Source organism: Ziziphus jujuba, chromosome 7 (assembly GCF_031755915.1).
Source record: "Ziziphus jujuba cultivar Dongzao chromosome 7, ASM3175591v1".
NCBI classification, from domain to species: Eukaryota; Viridiplantae; Streptophyta; class Magnoliopsida; order Rosales; family Rhamnaceae; genus Ziziphus; species Ziziphus jujuba.
Genome location: NC_083385.1, coordinates 11,923,247 through 11,940,267, shown reverse-complemented (window position 1 = coordinate 11,940,267; position 17,021 = coordinate 11,923,247). Strand labels below are relative to the sequence as shown.

At 33.9% G+C, this 17,021-nt stretch overlaps 3 protein-coding genes across 6 annotated transcripts; 2 read left to right on the top strand and 1 right to left on the bottom strand.

The window, feature by feature from the left end:
* Positions 1 to 2,825: 2,825 nt before the first annotated feature.
* On the top strand, positions 2,826 to 3,437 carry LOC125423738 (protein ENHANCED PSEUDOMONAS SUSCEPTIBILITY 1). The gene has a single exon (XM_048478872.1). The coding sequence runs from the start codon at positions 2,826 to 2,828 to the stop codon at positions 3,435 to 3,437; it is 612 nt and encodes a 203-aa protein (XP_048334829.1).
* Positions 3,438 to 7,282: 3,845 nt separating this feature from the next.
* LOC107424544 (uncharacterized acetyltransferase At3g50280) lies at positions 7,283 to 9,000 on the top strand. Its single transcript, XM_048479514.2, has one exon. The coding sequence runs from the start codon at positions 7,428 to 7,430 to the stop codon at positions 8,802 to 8,804; it is 1,377 nt and encodes a 458-aa protein (XP_048335471.1). The 5' UTR covers positions 7,283 to 7,427; the 3' UTR covers positions 8,805 to 9,000.
* A 3,103-nt stretch (positions 9,001 to 12,103) lies between these two features.
* On the bottom strand, positions 12,104 to 15,807 carry LOC107424515 (uncharacterized acetyltransferase At3g50280). 4 transcript variants are annotated; one of them, XM_060818658.1, is made up of 3 exons: positions 14,399 to 15,807; positions 12,380 to 13,879; positions 12,104 to 12,246 (listed from the first exon to the last, which is right to left on the bottom strand). In XM_060818658.1, the coding sequence occupies exon 2, from the start codon at positions 13,782 to 13,784 to the stop codon at positions 12,393 to 12,395; it is 1,392 nt and encodes a 463-aa protein (XP_060674641.1). In that variant the 5' UTR covers positions 13,785 to 13,879; positions 14,399 to 15,807; the 3' UTR covers positions 12,104 to 12,246; positions 12,380 to 12,392. The 4 variants fall into 4 exon arrangements, with proteins under 4 accessions (XP_060674641.1, XP_024932004.2, XP_048335470.1 ...); XM_025076236.3 differs by having other exon boundaries at positions 12,129 to 12,246; positions 12,360 to 13,879; XM_048479513.2 differs by lacking the exon at positions 12,104 to 12,246 and having other exon boundaries at positions 12,267 to 13,879; positions 14,399 to 14,504; positions 14,703 to 15,807.
* Positions 15,808 to 17,021: the final 1,214 nt, after the last annotated feature.

Genomic DNA, 17,021 nt, shown 5'->3' with positions numbered 1-17,021 from the left:
GTTGATGAACCAATAGTTGGTCAGAATGAACTCATTGTTGAAGAGCAAGATATTCGAGCTATTGCAGATGCTGATGTACCTTTGAGGAGGTCACAAAAGACTAGGAGATCAGCTATTCCTGATGACTATAAGGTTTACTTGCAGGAGCATGAGTTTGACATAAGTGATGATTCAGATCCAGTCACTTATGATGAGGCCATAAGCAGTTTAAATTCAAGTTTTTGGTTGGATGCAATGGAAGATGAAATGAAATCCATGGCATCAAATGGAGTTTGGGATTTGGTTGAGTTGCCAGAGGGTAGCAAGCCTATTGGGTGCAAATGGGTCTTTAAGACTTAAAAGGGCTCCAATGGTCAAGTGGAGAGGTATAAGGCTAGACTTGTAGCTAAAGGATTTAGCCAGAAGGAAGAAATTGATTATACAGAGACTTTCTCTCCTGTATCCACAAAGGATTCTTTTAGAACCATTATGGCAATTGTGGCGCATTATAACCTGGAGTTTCATCAGATGGATGTCAAGACTGCTTTCTAAATGGTGATTTATATGAGGATGTATATATGGTTCAACCAGTTGGTTTCCAGCAAACAGAGAATGGCAATTTGGTTTGTAAGCTTAAGAAATCTATTTATGGTTTTAAGCAAGGTTCAAGACAATGGTATCTTAAGTTTGATGAGGTTGCCACCGAAAATGGCTTTAAGGAGAATGTTGTTGATAAATACATATATATGAAGGTCAGTGGGAGCAGTTTTATATTTCTGGTATTGTATGTTGATGACATACTTTTGGCTACTAATGACACTGACTTATTAGCTGAGACAAAGCAGATGTTGTGCAACCATTTCAATATGAAAGATCTTGGTGAGGCTTTTTTTGTTTTGGGCATTAAGATTGTTCGAGATAGGACTAATTATGTGTTGCAATTGTCTCAGAAAGCTTATATTGATAGAATCCTTAAGAGATTTTATATGCATAATTGTTCTCCTGGAAGTGTACCAGTTACGAAAGGTAAAAAGTTTTCTAAAGATCAGTGTCCCAAGAATGATAGAGAAAGGATGGCAATGAAGAATGTTCGCTATTCTTCAGCAGTGGGTAGTTTGATGTATGCTCAAGTTTGTACACGGCCTGATATAGCTTTTGCCGTGAGTGTGCTTGGTAGATTTATGAGCAATCCTGATCCTATTCATTACCAAGCAGTTAAAAAGGTCTTTAGGTATCTTTAGGGTACTAAAGATCATATGTTGACATATCGTCGCACCAACTCTCTTGAAGTAGTGGGTTATAGTGATGCAGACTATAAAGGTTGTGTGGATGATAAGAAATCTACCACTGGTTATATATTTATCATGGCAGGAGGTGCTGTGTTTTGGCGGAGTGCCAAGCAGTTAGTGACAGCATCCTCGACTATGGAGGCAGAATATGTGGCGTGTTATGAGGCTACCCGTCATGCAGTTTGGTTACGGAATTTTATCTGTGATTTAGGAGTAGTTGACCCCATTGAGAGGCCTATTATGATGTATTGTGATAATACTGCAGCGGTGTCTTTCTCCAATAATTTAAAAGGTACTCCTGGTGCGAAGTACATTAATGTGAAATATTTTATGGTAAAGGAAAAAGTTGAAGAGGGCCTCATTACTGTTGTTCACACGCCGACTTATAGCATGGTGGTAGATTCACTGACCAAGGCTTTACCGGTAGGCATATTTGAGGAGCATGTGTCCTGTATGGGATTGTTAGGCAGTTGAGACTGCTGTGAGTCAATGGGAGTTTGTTATGTTTTCTGTAGTAATATCCATGTTGAGTATTATTTATTTCTTTGAATATTTTAATACATTGATGTATGTGGATCATTATTTATTTATGAGATGATTTATTACACATATTATTGCTCCTTATATTTACAAGCCTATTGAGACTATTAGTCTATGTATATGTGTATGTTGATCCACAGGTGCCATGGTGAATCCCTACTACCTAGTTTGGGTATATTGTTGTATCCTGTCGATACTCAATGTGCTTGAATGAAATGGTTTTGTGTGTTGGGGGATTGCACATGGTTAGGTAAATCTCTACTACCTAGACTGAGTTTATAGCATGCAAAGTACTCAGTTGAAATGGTATAATGTTATGGGAGATTTACTGAAAGAATCTCTACTGCCTAGTCTAGTATATTATTGTGTCCTGTTGGTATACTATATATTTGGATGAAATGGCATTATGGTTCGGGAGATTCTATAGTAAGTGAGTTTGGATTTTATATGATGATGATTATGCAGTCCAAGTGGGAGAATGTTGAATAAATTAATATTTGTAGACTTGGCATAATCAATTACTCACTTACAGGGCCTATTTATGCCATTAAAGAGACTGGCTTATTTTATTATTTTGTAATAGGGCCCTTGGTCACATACTCTCTATAAGACTCCAGTTGGCCCATTGGACTAGAGGACCAACTCTCTTTATAAGCCCATTGACTTATTCATATTTTTCCTAGTATAATTATATTATCAAATTATTATTATTTTATGTGTGTCAAAATTAATGGATAAGTCTGACTTGTAGAAACTATTTAAAGGGTCAAGAGCAAGCAGATATCAAGAATACCATACCAGTATTTTTGAGATTAGGGTTTTCAAAAATCTGAGAGTGGTTTGAGAGTAGTGTGTCCATAGGCACTACTTTACGTTGTTTTTTTATTTTGCAGGATTAAAGATCTAATTTATCAATGGCTGCGTTTGGAGGTTAGTAATTTATAATTTATGGAATTTATTATGTATATTTAGATTCATAAAATTTCTAACATCCCTTGCTAGCAGTGCAAGTGACAGATGGTAGATGGAATCTTCATCGGTTGCATGATCAACCACACCGTTCTTGACGAAACATCCTTTTGGCCTTTCTTCAACACTTGGTCTCGAATCTCTCGCAGCCGCGGCAGTGGTGATGATGGTGATGGTGATCGAGTTTCAGAGTTTCCTCCGGTTTTTGACCGTCAGTATCTGGGGGGTATCATTGAACTCCCACATCAGATTCCTTTTCCACGCCACAACGAAATTCCGGAGAAGTCTCCACCACCGCCACTGAAACAAAGAATGCTCCATTTCTCTCGAGAAAAAATTGCACAGCTTAAAGCAAAAGCCAATGTAGAGATGGAAACCGATAAGATCTCATCTCTTCAAACACTCATGGCTCATCTTTGGATATCCATAACCCGTGTCCGAAATCTCGAAAAGGATGAATCGGTTATTTATGGGATAATAATGAGCATGAGAGGGAGAATAAAGCCTGAACTGCCACAACATTACTTGGGAAACTCCATTAAGCTTGGGATCGTAAAGACCACTGCCGGCGAGCTCCTAGAGAACGGATTAGGATGGGCGGCGTGGGAGATGAACAAAATGATAGCTTCAAAAACTTCAGAGGAAGTGAGAAAGACATAGAGGATTGGGGAAAAAAAAACCCTGTACTAGCAAATCGCGAGCAAGTGATTCATAGTAATAGTACAATGTTATTAACAGGTGGCTCACCAAGGTTCAATGTGAATGGAAATGACTTCGGTTAGGGAAAACAAATTGCTACTCGAAGCGGTCCTGGAAACAACTTCAACGGCAAGTTGACTGTATGTCCTGGAGCTGAACAAGGAAGCATTGATTTTGAAGCTTGTCTTTCTCCTTTGATACTGCAGGCTATGGAGGAAGATGCAGAATTCATGGAATTGAGATTCTAACCACAACATAGTCTGTCAAAAAATTTGAGTCTGTTTTTTTGGTTAAATAATAATAATAATAATAATAATAAATCGACAGAGCTGCTTGGTGTAACATTGGCGATTAATTTTCTTTTCTGTATTATTTCATGTGGTGAGTTGCTACGCATGTACTTGTCATACATTGTAGACTTTGATGTTGCTATAATCTGTATTACCATGAGGCAAAGGGAAAATAAAATAAAAGCATATGCATGAGATGTGCAATTAATTATATGTTCATTTATCAAAATGTACAAGAACAAGAGGGAAATTTTAGTTTTCTCCCCAAAAAAAAAAAAAAAAAAAAAATTAATATCTTTCAATATGCAATTATTCTTAGTAAATCTCTTGAAGCTGAAAAATAAAAAAAGAAGAGTATTTGAGATGGATAATGAGAGAATAAATTTTCAGTACATAAAGGACAAATTTTAAATCTATCCAAAAAAATATATGTGCTTTTAAAACAGAAATGAAAAATATTAATAGGTTTTATCCGGTGATAAATCCATCAAAAATACACTTTTAAATTTTAAGTTTTAAATCTTTAACTTTGTAAAATCCACGTGTGCATTGAATTGATATCTGTATGATTTTCCTTTTTGGGGGAACTATTGGAACTTTTTTATTTTTAATACTCTTTTTTTCTCGTATCGATCATGGAAAATTCTTACATCATGGTAAAGCACTATAAATCTGCATTTTAAATCAGCAATGTCAAACATTTGAAAATATCCTAATAAATATCAATTGAACTCCGAAATGGCTTATAAAAAAAATATTTGTATGATTTTCCTTTTTTGGGGAACTATTGGAACTTTTTTATTTACTTTTTTATTTTTAATACTCTTTTTTTCTCGTATCGATCATGGAAAATTCTTACATTAAGTCTGCATTTTAAATCAGCAATATCAAACATTTGAAAATATTTTAATAAATATCAATTGAACTCCGAAATGGCTTATAAAAAAAATCATATACGTAATAATTTTGTTACTTTTACAAAAATAACATATACTTATTTATTTTGTTACTTATAGTGTATTTCTGTTTTCATATAATAAATAAGGATGAGGAAGACTTGTCAATAATAAAATAAAATAAAAATAAAAAGAAGGACGAGGAAGGAGTCCTTGCGACTTGCGTAAGGGACTTATGTGGAAAGCGATGCTGAATTCAACGTTCAGACAATGCACAAAAAGATAATTTTGGAAAATATGAACCAAAAAAAATAAAAAATAAAAAATAAAAAATAAATAAAGAAAGAAACAAATAGATTGATGGAGAATTAGATATAGAAATTAATGAAGGACAAAAACACCTAATTCAACCAAGTCGCCCAAAAAGCTGGTAAGGTAATCTACTTAGTATTATTTGCTCACCATTTGTGGAGGAGCTCGAATGGCTAATCCTTTTCATGCAAGCTTATGTATATCTTTTAATCTAGCGCTATCGCTTTCCTTTTCAAGAACAAAAATCGTGAGGCATTGAAGAACTTCATGATGAGGATTTTATTTTTATTTTTTTTAAATTTGAGTTAGTAACTAAAACTTATATTTATTTTCCAAATAATAGTGCATTAGTAACCAAGATTGATTATTTTGCTGCCATATCTTCTTTTTTTTTTTTTTTTTTTTTTTTGGGGGTAATAATATGAGACAGGAATAATAGAAAACAAAACAGCCATAGATGCGCTTTTATCCAGTCCTCAGCCAAATCGGAATATGACAAAAACCCGGTTTATCTCCATCAACGATCCGACCCACAATCTAGCTGATGAAAATGTACACCGCCACCATTGCAACAAAGTATGTTCCATTTCTCTTTTGGAAAAAAAAAAAAAAAAAAAAAGTTGCACATACAGCTTAAAGCCAAAGCCAAAGCAAGGCGGAAACGGAAACAAATAAGTTCTCATCTCTTCAAACACTTTTGCCTCACCTTTTGATATCCGTAATCTGTATCTGAAATCTTAACAAGATAATATCCCAAATTTAATCACATAATACGGATTTAATAAATATATGAGTTGCAATCCCTTGGTTAATTACTTCACTTGGATTTTTAATTATAATTATGTCCTCTCATGGATTTTAGACTTCTACCTTTTTATGGACAATTTCGTTGTAGACTTTCAATTAACATCTGTATGAGTATGTTTGAAATATCCATACTTATCTTCAAACATATAACACTATTTAATTTATCTTCAAAATTAAATTAAAAGCATATGAATTATTTGTTGTGCAAGTAAAGAGGTATGTGGTAAACAATGTTGGTTTAATTGATATGCCCGTTACACTTATATATATATATATAACCTTAAATTGGAAAAGTAGGATACATACCTCGGCCAATGTCATCACTTCTTGAAAAGAACAAAATATGTCTCTTGATACACCGTATCCAACATATTGAGCAAACAAATTAATCTTGCAATTGAAACACACAAATTTCGAAAAAAAGAAAAAAGAAAAAGTACTTAAAAGTATTGAGATTCCTAATTTTATTTTTTATTTTTAAAGTACCAAGATTCTTATATTCAACGTTCGATTCGAGGGGGCCAAATTACATTTACAGCCCTTTGTATTTGCCCAAATAAAACGTTGCTACCAACATATTTGGAATTTATCAAGAACTATCTCTGCCGTCAGTCAAAGCCTAGTTAAATATAACAGTCAAAGGTAATTTTGTATTTATGCTTAAGAATATAAAAAATAATAATGATAAAACCGATTTGTTTTACTTCATTACGCATTCTTCTTTCTTTCAACAGATAATGATAAAACCAATTTGTTTTACTACATTACGCATTCTTCTTTCTTCCAAGAATCTATTTTTTATTTCTCCTCGAATCCCTTCTTTCCCAGCCAAAACCGTGTCTGCAACTATACACTAGAGGGTTTCAATATTGAATATAAACTATATGCAAGAAATCTGTTGGGTTAGTAATAAATAGCTTTTTCTCCAATTATAATAGCTTTATTGGATTAATAATTTTTTTGTATAATCCATTTGATTTTAAAAATATTACTTGCCATTAATAAAAATATTGATGATGTTAATTAGTATTTAACGTGATGAAGTATTATTAAGTTTTTTTATTATTGAATTCTTGTGAAATAATTGTGACTAACAGTAAACATCAAAGGTCCATAAATTATTTACCAAAAAAAAAAAGTTCAAAAATTTTTGAAATATATATTAAGAAATGAGATAAATTAGGAGTGGTAAGTTAATAATCTTTCTTTTTGAATAGATAAATGTTTCTCTTTTCTAGAATTGTCACATAAAGAATGGATAAATTGATCTTCTAACATCAAGTTACATTTAAGTAGGGGCAAATTCCATATTAGCAAAGTCAACCAAGTCAATCCATTGCATTCAACTCTATTTGGATATGACGTGGTAGTTTTCAAAAATGATGGTAAGAACATGTAATTATATAAGAACTAAAGGGCACCACAAAAAATTTGCCTTTAATAATTGCAAGCAAGAATAAATCAAATGAAAAGGACATTGCCAACGCAGCGAAGAAGCAAAAAAAAAAAAAAAAAAAAATTCTATTTTTATTTAGATCACGAAAATTTTGAAGTCTAATCTGATGGCATAATAAATCTGTTTCATAGCAAAGACGATACAAAGGCAGAACTATAAGCTTTTGGGCAGTTCTCAGCCAAATTAGAGTATGACGCAGATAACGTTCATCTCCACCACTACCATCCGACCCACAAATCATGCTGCTGATGAAAATGAGTTAACTCAGAGTCAAAGAATCGATTTAACTCCATGGGATCTGCAACTTCTCCTTGTAGATCCAATCCAAAAGGGTCTTCTCTTTCACAAACCCAACTCTCTCTGCAGCGACAAGCAGTTTACAACCAACAGTTCGACTTTGATCGACCACCTTAGAGCCACCTTCTCCACTGCGTTGGATATATTCTACCCTCTAGCAGGCCGTCTTGCTCTTGTCCAAAACGACGTCGATCAGAGTCAGACCTCCTCGTTTTTCCTTGACTGTAATGGTGAAGGAGCAGAGTTTATCCATGCCGTTGTTGATGGTGTCACGGTGGCTGATATTCTCGAATCCATCAATATTCCAGACGACATCGTTTACTCTTTCTTTCCCATGAACGGAACTGTGAACTACGATGGGATTTCCAAACCTTTGCTTGCAGTTCAAGTGACAGAGCTAGTCGATGGTATTTTCATCGGTTGCACAATCAACCACACCGCCGCAGATGGTTCATCCTTCTGGCATTTCTTCAACACTTGGTCCCAGATCTCTCGCCGCCGCGGCGATGGAGGCGAACTTTCACGACCTCCTCCGGTTTTCAGCCGTCGGTTTCTAGACGGAATCATTAATCTCCCAATCCGAATCCCTTCTTCCCAACTCGAAGTCAACGAGAGAATTAATCCACCATTGCAGCAGAGAATGTTCCATTTCCCGAAAAAGACAATTGCAGAGCTGAAAGCAAAAGCCAACTCGGAGATGAACACCGATAAGATCTCGTCTCTTCAAGCACTTTTGGCTCATCTCTGGGTATCAGTAACCCGAAACCGAAATCTGCACTCAGATGAAGAGGTTACTTATATGATTATTGTGGGCACGAGAGGGAGAGTGGAGCCGAAATTGGCAGATGAATATATGGGAAATTCGGTACTGTTCGGGCTTGTGAAGAGCAAAGCAGGGGAGCTAGCAAAGAATGGAATAGGATGGGCTGCCTGGAAGATGAACAGGGTGATTGCTTTGCAGACATCAGAGGAAGTGAGGAAGTTCTTGGTAGATTGGGAAAAATGTCCGAAGCTACCCAGAGTTGGGGAGCGGATAGACAATACAAAATGTGTCACAGGGAGCTCACCGAGGTTCAATGTGTTTGGCAATGATTTCGGTTGGGGAAAACCCATTGCTGTGCGAAGTGGTCCCGGAAACAAGTCTGATGGGAAGCTGACTGTGTTTCCGGGAGCTGAGGAAGGCGGTATAGATGTTGAAGCTTGCCTTTCGCCGGAGACATTACAAGCTTTGGCCGGAGATACAGAGTTCGTGAAAACTCTGGCCCCGTGAACTTCCATATTAGTATGCTATAAATCGTAATTGATTTGAGTCAATAGTTAGTCTGGTTGTTGGTATTGTTGCCCATTTTCCCATGTCCATTTATTTCTATTGAATCTGACACTTGAAAGGTGTGCTTACAAGCGCTTGAATATTAAATGATGCCCAGAGGGGAAAAAAAAAGGAAAAAAAAATTTACTTACTTCTATTTACCCATTTTATGCTTATTTTGCATCCACTAAAATTTGGTTTTTCGGGTTGTTTGGAAGTCAACTTTGGGGACGGAAATTCTACATGCTAAGGGAGCAACATTTCATTACCGACTCATGTTAATTGCAACTTTTAGGCCCCAAAAAAAATAAAAAAGAGTGACTATTGTACTTGTCAAATTAATAGTCTGACTTGACTTCCACGTTCAAAATAATAATAAATTATTTAATTATTTACTATCAAAATTAAAAAAAAATTTAATTTTTAAAATTTAGTTTTTTGAGATTTAATTTTTTGAAAATTAATTTTTCTTATGATTTGTTTGGTGAGTAATAGAATAGTTAGGACTTGTAAGTAATTAAATTTAATATTATATAGAAAATTAAAAATAAATATGTATTTTTAAAAAATTTAAAACTATTTTATTGGGATTCTTAAAATACCATCTTTATATACTTTCCCACATATTTTTCTACGTTAGTGTAAATCTAATTTTCTAGGCCCATAATATTGGTGGAAATCTAATTTTCTAAACTCATATTTTTCTATCTTATAATAAATATTTAAATAAAAAAATTATCACTTTTCTAAAAAAATTAGATTCACAATAACTTTTTTATTATCTAAACATACCATCACGATATGTAAATAGAACCTTAGAATAATGATACCTTATATAACAAACTATATTATCTAAATAATATTATATTTTTTAATAAAATTGAAATATGAAAGTATTAAAAATTATTGTAAAAAATAAATTATTTTTTTAAAATTTAATTAATAATTTATTTTTTTATATCACAATCAATATGTATAAAATAGCTTATCACATGTAATGTGTTTTAACATAAGATCTTTACGGCATCTTTAATGTATCAAAAATATATACGTCTGATAGGAAATTCAATTTAATCCAAGCCAATATTTGGCACAAATTACCATATGCATTAACTGTTTTACACGCTTCACAAGGCGCCATGTTATGCTGCACGGGGCGTACTATCTGAATGGGGAGGGGTGGGTGGGCCACAAGCATACACCTACTAATGTTTTTTTTTTTTTTTTTATAATATTTTATTTTATTTAAATAATAATTTATTATTATTATTATTTTATTTTTGTTGTGAAATAATATATATATATATATATACACACACACACCATAACTGATGAAAATTATTTGAAGAGGTGAGAATTTTTTTCTTTTTTTTTTTTTATAAATATTTGAAGCGGTGATATTTCCTTAATATATTAAAATTCATTTTGATAAGTATAAAAAATGACAAAAAATAAAAAAAATTTAAATATCCTTAATTATTTATTTTTTAAGTGTTAATTTTTAAGAATTATTATATTATATAGTTTTAGATAATGTTACTATCATTCATGGATAATAATAAAAATTCAAGTTAATATTATTATGAATAGCATAACTATTTAAATAAATGATAACTACTATGATCACTAACATGAATGATGATAATAACTAAATCTAATGTAATTATGTAATAAATTTTTATGAATAATAATAAAGTAATTAGGTAATAACATCAATTTAGTAAAATATCAATAGTGTAATGAAATCATTTAATCTATTTGAACAATATAATTATTTAAAATAATTAGGTGAATAATAATAAAAAAAATCAATTTTGTATATTTTAATTGTATGGATATTTAAAAAATTAGATGAATAATAATAAAAATCAATTTTATTTGAATAATATTAATATTTTTATAAAAAAAAAATGTTAGAACAACAGAATTCTGCACCAAACAACATACAGTATTAATACAATACAACACATTAATATAGTATAATCCAACATACCAAATGTGCCATTAGTTCTTAAAAAAAATGATCAATAAATGAAGGGCCTTTTTTTGGAGAGAAATTTAATGTATAACCAATAAGAAACCACTATATGACATGTCACCATTGTATAAATGAGCCCACATCCCTAACTTAACATGTCCATATGTATTTTTACCAAAAAAAAGTAGTGTCAAAAATGAAAAACCTTATTATCATACGTTACAGGAATTTATGGAGACTTGTATGGGTTTTGTATGTCAATCCCATAATCATCCAGTATTCATAGCTTTGACCAAAAGTTGTACCACTAAAAAGTACACTCCACGTGAAAAATCTCTCCACCTCCATGTTACAATAAAAAACAAATCATTATTAAATTTTTTTTAATTATATCAAAACTGATATCATGCATTTAAGCTTGCCACATATTACATACAAATCATTTATATAATAATTGAAGCAAAAAATTATTGATTTGTCATTTGTGGAATATATTTGTCATTATGGTTAGACACCAAGCATCCTCAAAAAATTCAAATATCAGAGTTCTATTATACGGTGAGACTTTCAATGAAGTCTGCATCATCCGCCATAGCCTGCAGTCTTTGAGGGGAAAGGCAAGCCTCAAATTCTATGCTTCCATGTTCATCTCCAGCTGGGAATACATTCAAGACAGCATCAAGCTTGGTAGCCGGACCACTTCTCACAGCAACCGGTCTTGATCCCCAGCGAAAGTCATTACCGTAAACATTGAACCTCCACGAGCTACAATAGAACAATGAATTTTCTTTAATTCCTTCGAGTTTTGGTAGTACTGGATTCCTTGCCCAACCCTCCGAGAACCTCCCATTCTCTTCTGATATTTGGGAATCAATCATCTTCTTCATCTGCAACGCCGCCCACCCAGATCTCTTCTTCGAGAGCTCTCCTGCTGTGGCATTAATCATTCGGCTTACAATTGCACTTCCCCTGTACTTGTTTGGACGAGATCTTATCAGTCATGTCCATCTCAGCGTTGGCTTTTGCTTTGAGTTGTGCAATTTTTTCAGGAAGTGGTTCCGAAAGTTGGTTGCATCCAGAACGAGAAATTTCGGACCAAGTATTGAAGAAATGCCAGAATAATAAGTCACTGTTTTTATTTTTATTTTTTGGGTGGTTTGCCAATATTGCAACCAACATGAGTTCTGTACATATTTCAACATTCTTTTTATTTCTTCATTTATATATATATATATATATATATATATATATTTTATGATAAAAATCGAAAACTTCGCATATTAGCAATTATAACCAATTTAAATTAGCTAGAGATGTAATACAAACTAAAGCCTACCTGGCCGAAATTCTTCAAGAACCAATCACTTCGATGCCCCAAGTTAATTACAAACCTCGATAATATGATTCGGTAAACTAGAAAACATCCTGCTAAAGTAAAACCAAAATAAAAACAAAAACGAAAATTCAATAAAAATAAATGGAAAATGACCACTGACTAACAACGACTACCAGACTAATTAAGGAAGCAAATCAATTACATTTCTACTTCTTAGCATACTTAAAAAAAAGGTTCACGAGGCCAGAGTTTTCACGAACTCTGTATCTCCGGCCAAAGCCTGTAATGTCTGCGGCGAAAGGCAAGCTTCAAAATCGATACTGCCTTCCTCAGCTCCGGGAAACACAGTCAGCTTCCCATCAGACTTGTTTCCGGGACCACTTCGCACAGCAATGGGTTTTCCCCAACCAAAGTCATTACCGAACACGTTGAACTGCGGTGAGCTTCCCGTAACCAATCTTGCGGGATCTACCATTTCGCTAAGTTTGGGTACTTTTGGGCTTTTTTCCCAATTCTTCAAGAACTTCCTCACTTCCTCCGATGTCTGAAAAGCAATCACCCTGTTCATTTTCCATGCAGCCCATCCTATTCCATTCTTTATTAGCTCCCCTGCTGTGCTCTTTACATTCCCGAACAGTACCGAATTTCCCATATACTCATCTGCCAATTTCGGCTCCACTCTTCGTCTCGTGCCCACAATAATCGTATAAGTAACCTCTTCAACTGAGTTAAGATTTCGGTTTCGGGTTACCGATACCCAGAGATGAGCCAAAAGTGCTTGAAGAGACGAGATCTTATCCGTTTTCATCTCTGAGTTGGCTTTTGCTTTGAGCTCTGCAATTGTCTCTTTCGAGAAACGGAACATTCTCTGTTTTAATGGTGGAGGAGTATACCTCTTCCTGTTTTCAAGTTGAGAAGAAGGGATTCGGATTGGGAATTCAATGATTCCATCGAGACACCGACGGTCGAAAACTGGAGGAGGAGTTCGTGAAATTAGATTGCCGCCGTCAATGCCGCCGCGGCGAGAGATCTGGGACCAAGTGTTGAAGAAATGCCAGAAGGATGAACCATCTGCAGCGGTGTGGTTGATTGTGCAACCGATGAAAATACCATCGACTAGCTCTGTCACTTGAACTGCAAGCAGAGGTTTGGAAATCCCATCGTAGTTCACTGTTCCATTCATGGGAAAGAAAGAGTAAACGATGTCGTCTGGAGTATAAATGGGTTCGAGAATATCAGCCACCGTGACACCATCAACTACGGCATGGATAAACTCTGCTCCTTCACCGTTACAGTCAAGGAAAAACGAGGAGTTCTGACTCTGATCGGCGTCGTTTTGGACCGGAGCAAGACGGCCTGCTAGAGGGTGGAATATATCCAAGGCAGCAGAAAAGGTGGCTTTAAGGTGGTCGATCAAAGTCGAAGTGTTGGTTGTAAACTGCCTGTCGCTGCAGAGAGAGTTGGGTTTGTGAAAGAGAAGACCCTTTTGTATTGGGTCCAGAAGGAGAAGTTGCAGATCCCATGGAGTCAACTCGATTCTCTGACGACTCCGAGATGACTCGTTTTCATCAGCGGGCCCGTTTGTGGGTACGAAGGTAGTGGTGGAGATGAATCGGATATGTGTCATATTCCGATTTCGTTGACGACTGGCCGCCCAAAAGCGTATGTGTGGCTGTTTGGTTGTTTTTCTAGTTCTGTCTTCGCATCGTCTTTGCTACAAGCCTACAACACAGATTTATGCCCTCAGACTTGACTTCAAAATTTTCGTGATCCGAAGAAACATATAATTTTTTATACAATGCTAGGCAAGTGAGCAACGTGCTTCTTCGCCCATGTTCACTTTGAAGCCATAATCGCATTAAAATAACAAATGATTATGATAATTTTTTTTTTTCAATTACAATGTTAATATTATTCTCCATACAACATATCCAATGATTTTTTTTTTAAAAAAAACATTATCATATCAGGGAACTGAAAAATGAAGAAAAAGTATAATCAATGGCCAAAGATTTTTGCCACTATAAACCCGTAAAAAAAAATTTGATCTCTACACTTAAAAAAAAAAAAATAGTATTAATATTTTTCGCACAAGTTAATTGATAAATTGAAAGCTAATCCTGGGTAGTCAGTTTATTAAATCAGACAAATATATATATATATATATATTTTTTTTTTTTCGTTTGTGGTTTTATTATTATTATGGAAGTAAGCTTCAGATTATAAAAAATTGAGCCATACCTTGCACATTATTCTCCTGTAGAAGATTAGTGCGAAATCTCCTAAACTGAACTCTTGCTGCATTTTCAAGCTCGATTTCAAAATTTTTAAATTTACGGCAAGCTTCCTACGTGAAGAATAAAAATGTATTTAAAAGGATATTGCACGGCATAGCTAAATATTATCACAAGAATAGAAGATTCCTGATTAATCTGTGACTGCCCTTTTTTGTATTGGCTTGGTCTTTTTGGTTTATAAAACTCATCTTTCAGCCAAAAAAGAATAGAAGATAAAATGAAACTATAGGAAAGGGATGAGTGATAACTATTCTTTGACAGCAACAGTTCCGTTTCATCTCAGCCAGCACCATCCAACACTCAAATTATCATCAAAACAACTTTACTCAAAGAATTGAGTTAACGACATGGGATTTTCAGGTCCTCCTAGTTGATTATATCCAAAAGGGTCTTCTCTTCCCCAGACCTAAACACCTGTCTGAGAAGAACCAACCAGTAATGGTTTGATAGAGCACCTCAAAGCCACACTCCCGCACGTTGGATAAATTTTACCCTCTTGCCTGTCGGCTTGCCATGGTAAAAAAAGACGACGACGACAACACCTTCTTTTCTCTTCACTGTAATGGTGAAGGAGCACAGTTTATCCATGCAGCTTTTGATTGATCACGGTGGCTGATAATCTCAACGGCATCAACGTTCCTGACGATATTGTTTATTCTTGCTTCCACGAAAAAACTCCCAAATAAGTTTGTTCCACCAGTACCATTACAACAAAGGGTGTTTCATTTTTCCAAGGAAAAAGCTGCACAACTCGAAGCAAAAGCCAACGCTGAAATCGACACCGATAAGATCATGGCTCATCTTTGGGCATCCATAACCCGCGGCCGATGTCTTAATGCCTATGCAGAGATATCGCTACTTCATAGCAGTAGGCGTGAGGCAAAGGATCGATGCAGCCAAATTTACCAAACAAGTGCATGGGAAATTCAATTGTAAGCCTATCAAGAGGTTAATACCACTGCCGGCGAGCTCCCGAAGAAGGGATTTGGGTGGGCAGCGTGGGAGATGAAGAAGATGATTGGTTTGCCAGCATCAGAAGAAATGGAGAAGTTCTTGAAGGATTGGTTAAAAAATCCAATACCATCAAAACTTGACGGAGTCAAAAAATAAATAAATAAATAAACAATACATTGCTGATTAATAGCTCACCAAGGTTCAAGTGATTCAAGTGATTTCTCTTTTTTCTTTTATTTTATGCTAAAATAAGCGGTTTTTCGTGTTCTATATGTGTGCGTTGTGTGTGCGCGCGCGCGCAACTTGTTTTTACATTTATCCAGTTCGATCCATATCCTATGTGATGTCTGTAAAATAATCTACCAAAAAATTTAACTTCCGTTTGACAAGTCTCTTGTAGTTCATTTTAAAGATTAATTTTAATTAATTAATTTATTAATTTCAAAATAATTGGCAAGGACTTGCAGATAATTTTTAACAAGAAAATTAAATTAGAATACAACATACACAAAACATATTAAAATAGTCAACATTGGTTGTCCATCAATTAATGTGCAAATCTAGAGGGAAAAAAAAAAAATTAATAACTAAGAAATGTTATCGATGCTCATGATATGATCAAGGAGCTTTGGATCTTTGTTTGGTCAAATATCATACATTACTATTGCCTAGACATGATAACAGTTATACAATTAAAATAAAATGATAACAACTTTTTTTTTTTTTTTTGGCTTCCATTTAATGATAACAACTAAATAATAGTACTTCTAACCTTAAAAAAAAAAAAATTAATAATGGTACTTGTGATAGATGATCTTATTTCCTTGGCAGTACCATCCAAAAGATTTTTTTTTATGCAAATATTTTTAAAAAAAAAAAAGAGAATTCAAAAATAATATAGTAATAATATGGTTAAACAATTGGAGTAATTATCTTCTTAAACAAAATTAATGTAATCAAGTAAATATTTATTTTGTTTTTGGACTGTGCGAAAAGGACAACTAATATGTAACTTTAACTCGCACACGTTCCGACCGCAAGTAATAAATGGAATCTTTGGTCAACATCTCGGTCCACTAATATACTACTTTTAGTATAATGTCCAATGATATTGTATTTCATCGTAGATGGACCACCATGCCACTCACATGAATTCCACTTTTATTTTTTATTTTTTATTTTTTAGTTTGGTAATTTGGATTACTCTTTACTTGTAATAATCCAATGATTAGGAGATTCAACCCTAACCAAGAAGATAGATGTGCAAATCCCATCATTGACTAAGTTAGTTCACCCTAGATGGATCCGAAGCTCTATCATCTTTTACCCTTCTAATCTTTTATATTTTAAAAAGAAGGCTTTTATTGAGGACTAATAAAATTGTTAGATATAAATTTAACATACATAATAAATTTACATTTTTAATAACTTAATTTTTTAAAATTAATAATAATTTAATATGATATTAAAATGCAAAATCTAAATTTAAATTCTATCACCGTCACATTATCACCATCTATGTAAAGTAAAGAGGAAACTTAGACAAGAACTACCTTAATATATATATTAAATCTATATTTTTAGAATTAATGATAATTTAATAAAAATAAAGT

What these genes read in the sequence shown, in the direction of transcription:
- LOC125423738 (XM_048478872.1), top strand. Translation starts at nt 2,826, where the DNA reads ATGGTAGATGGAATCTTCATCGGTTGCATGATCAACCACACCGTTCTT.
- LOC107424544 (XM_048479514.2), top strand. Translation starts at nt 7,428, where the DNA reads ATGACGCAGATAACGTTCATCTCCACCACTACCATCCGACCCACAAAT.
- LOC107424515 (XM_060818658.1), bottom strand. Translation starts at nt 13,784, where the DNA reads ATGACACATATCCGATTCATCTCCACCACTACCTTCGTACCCACAAAC.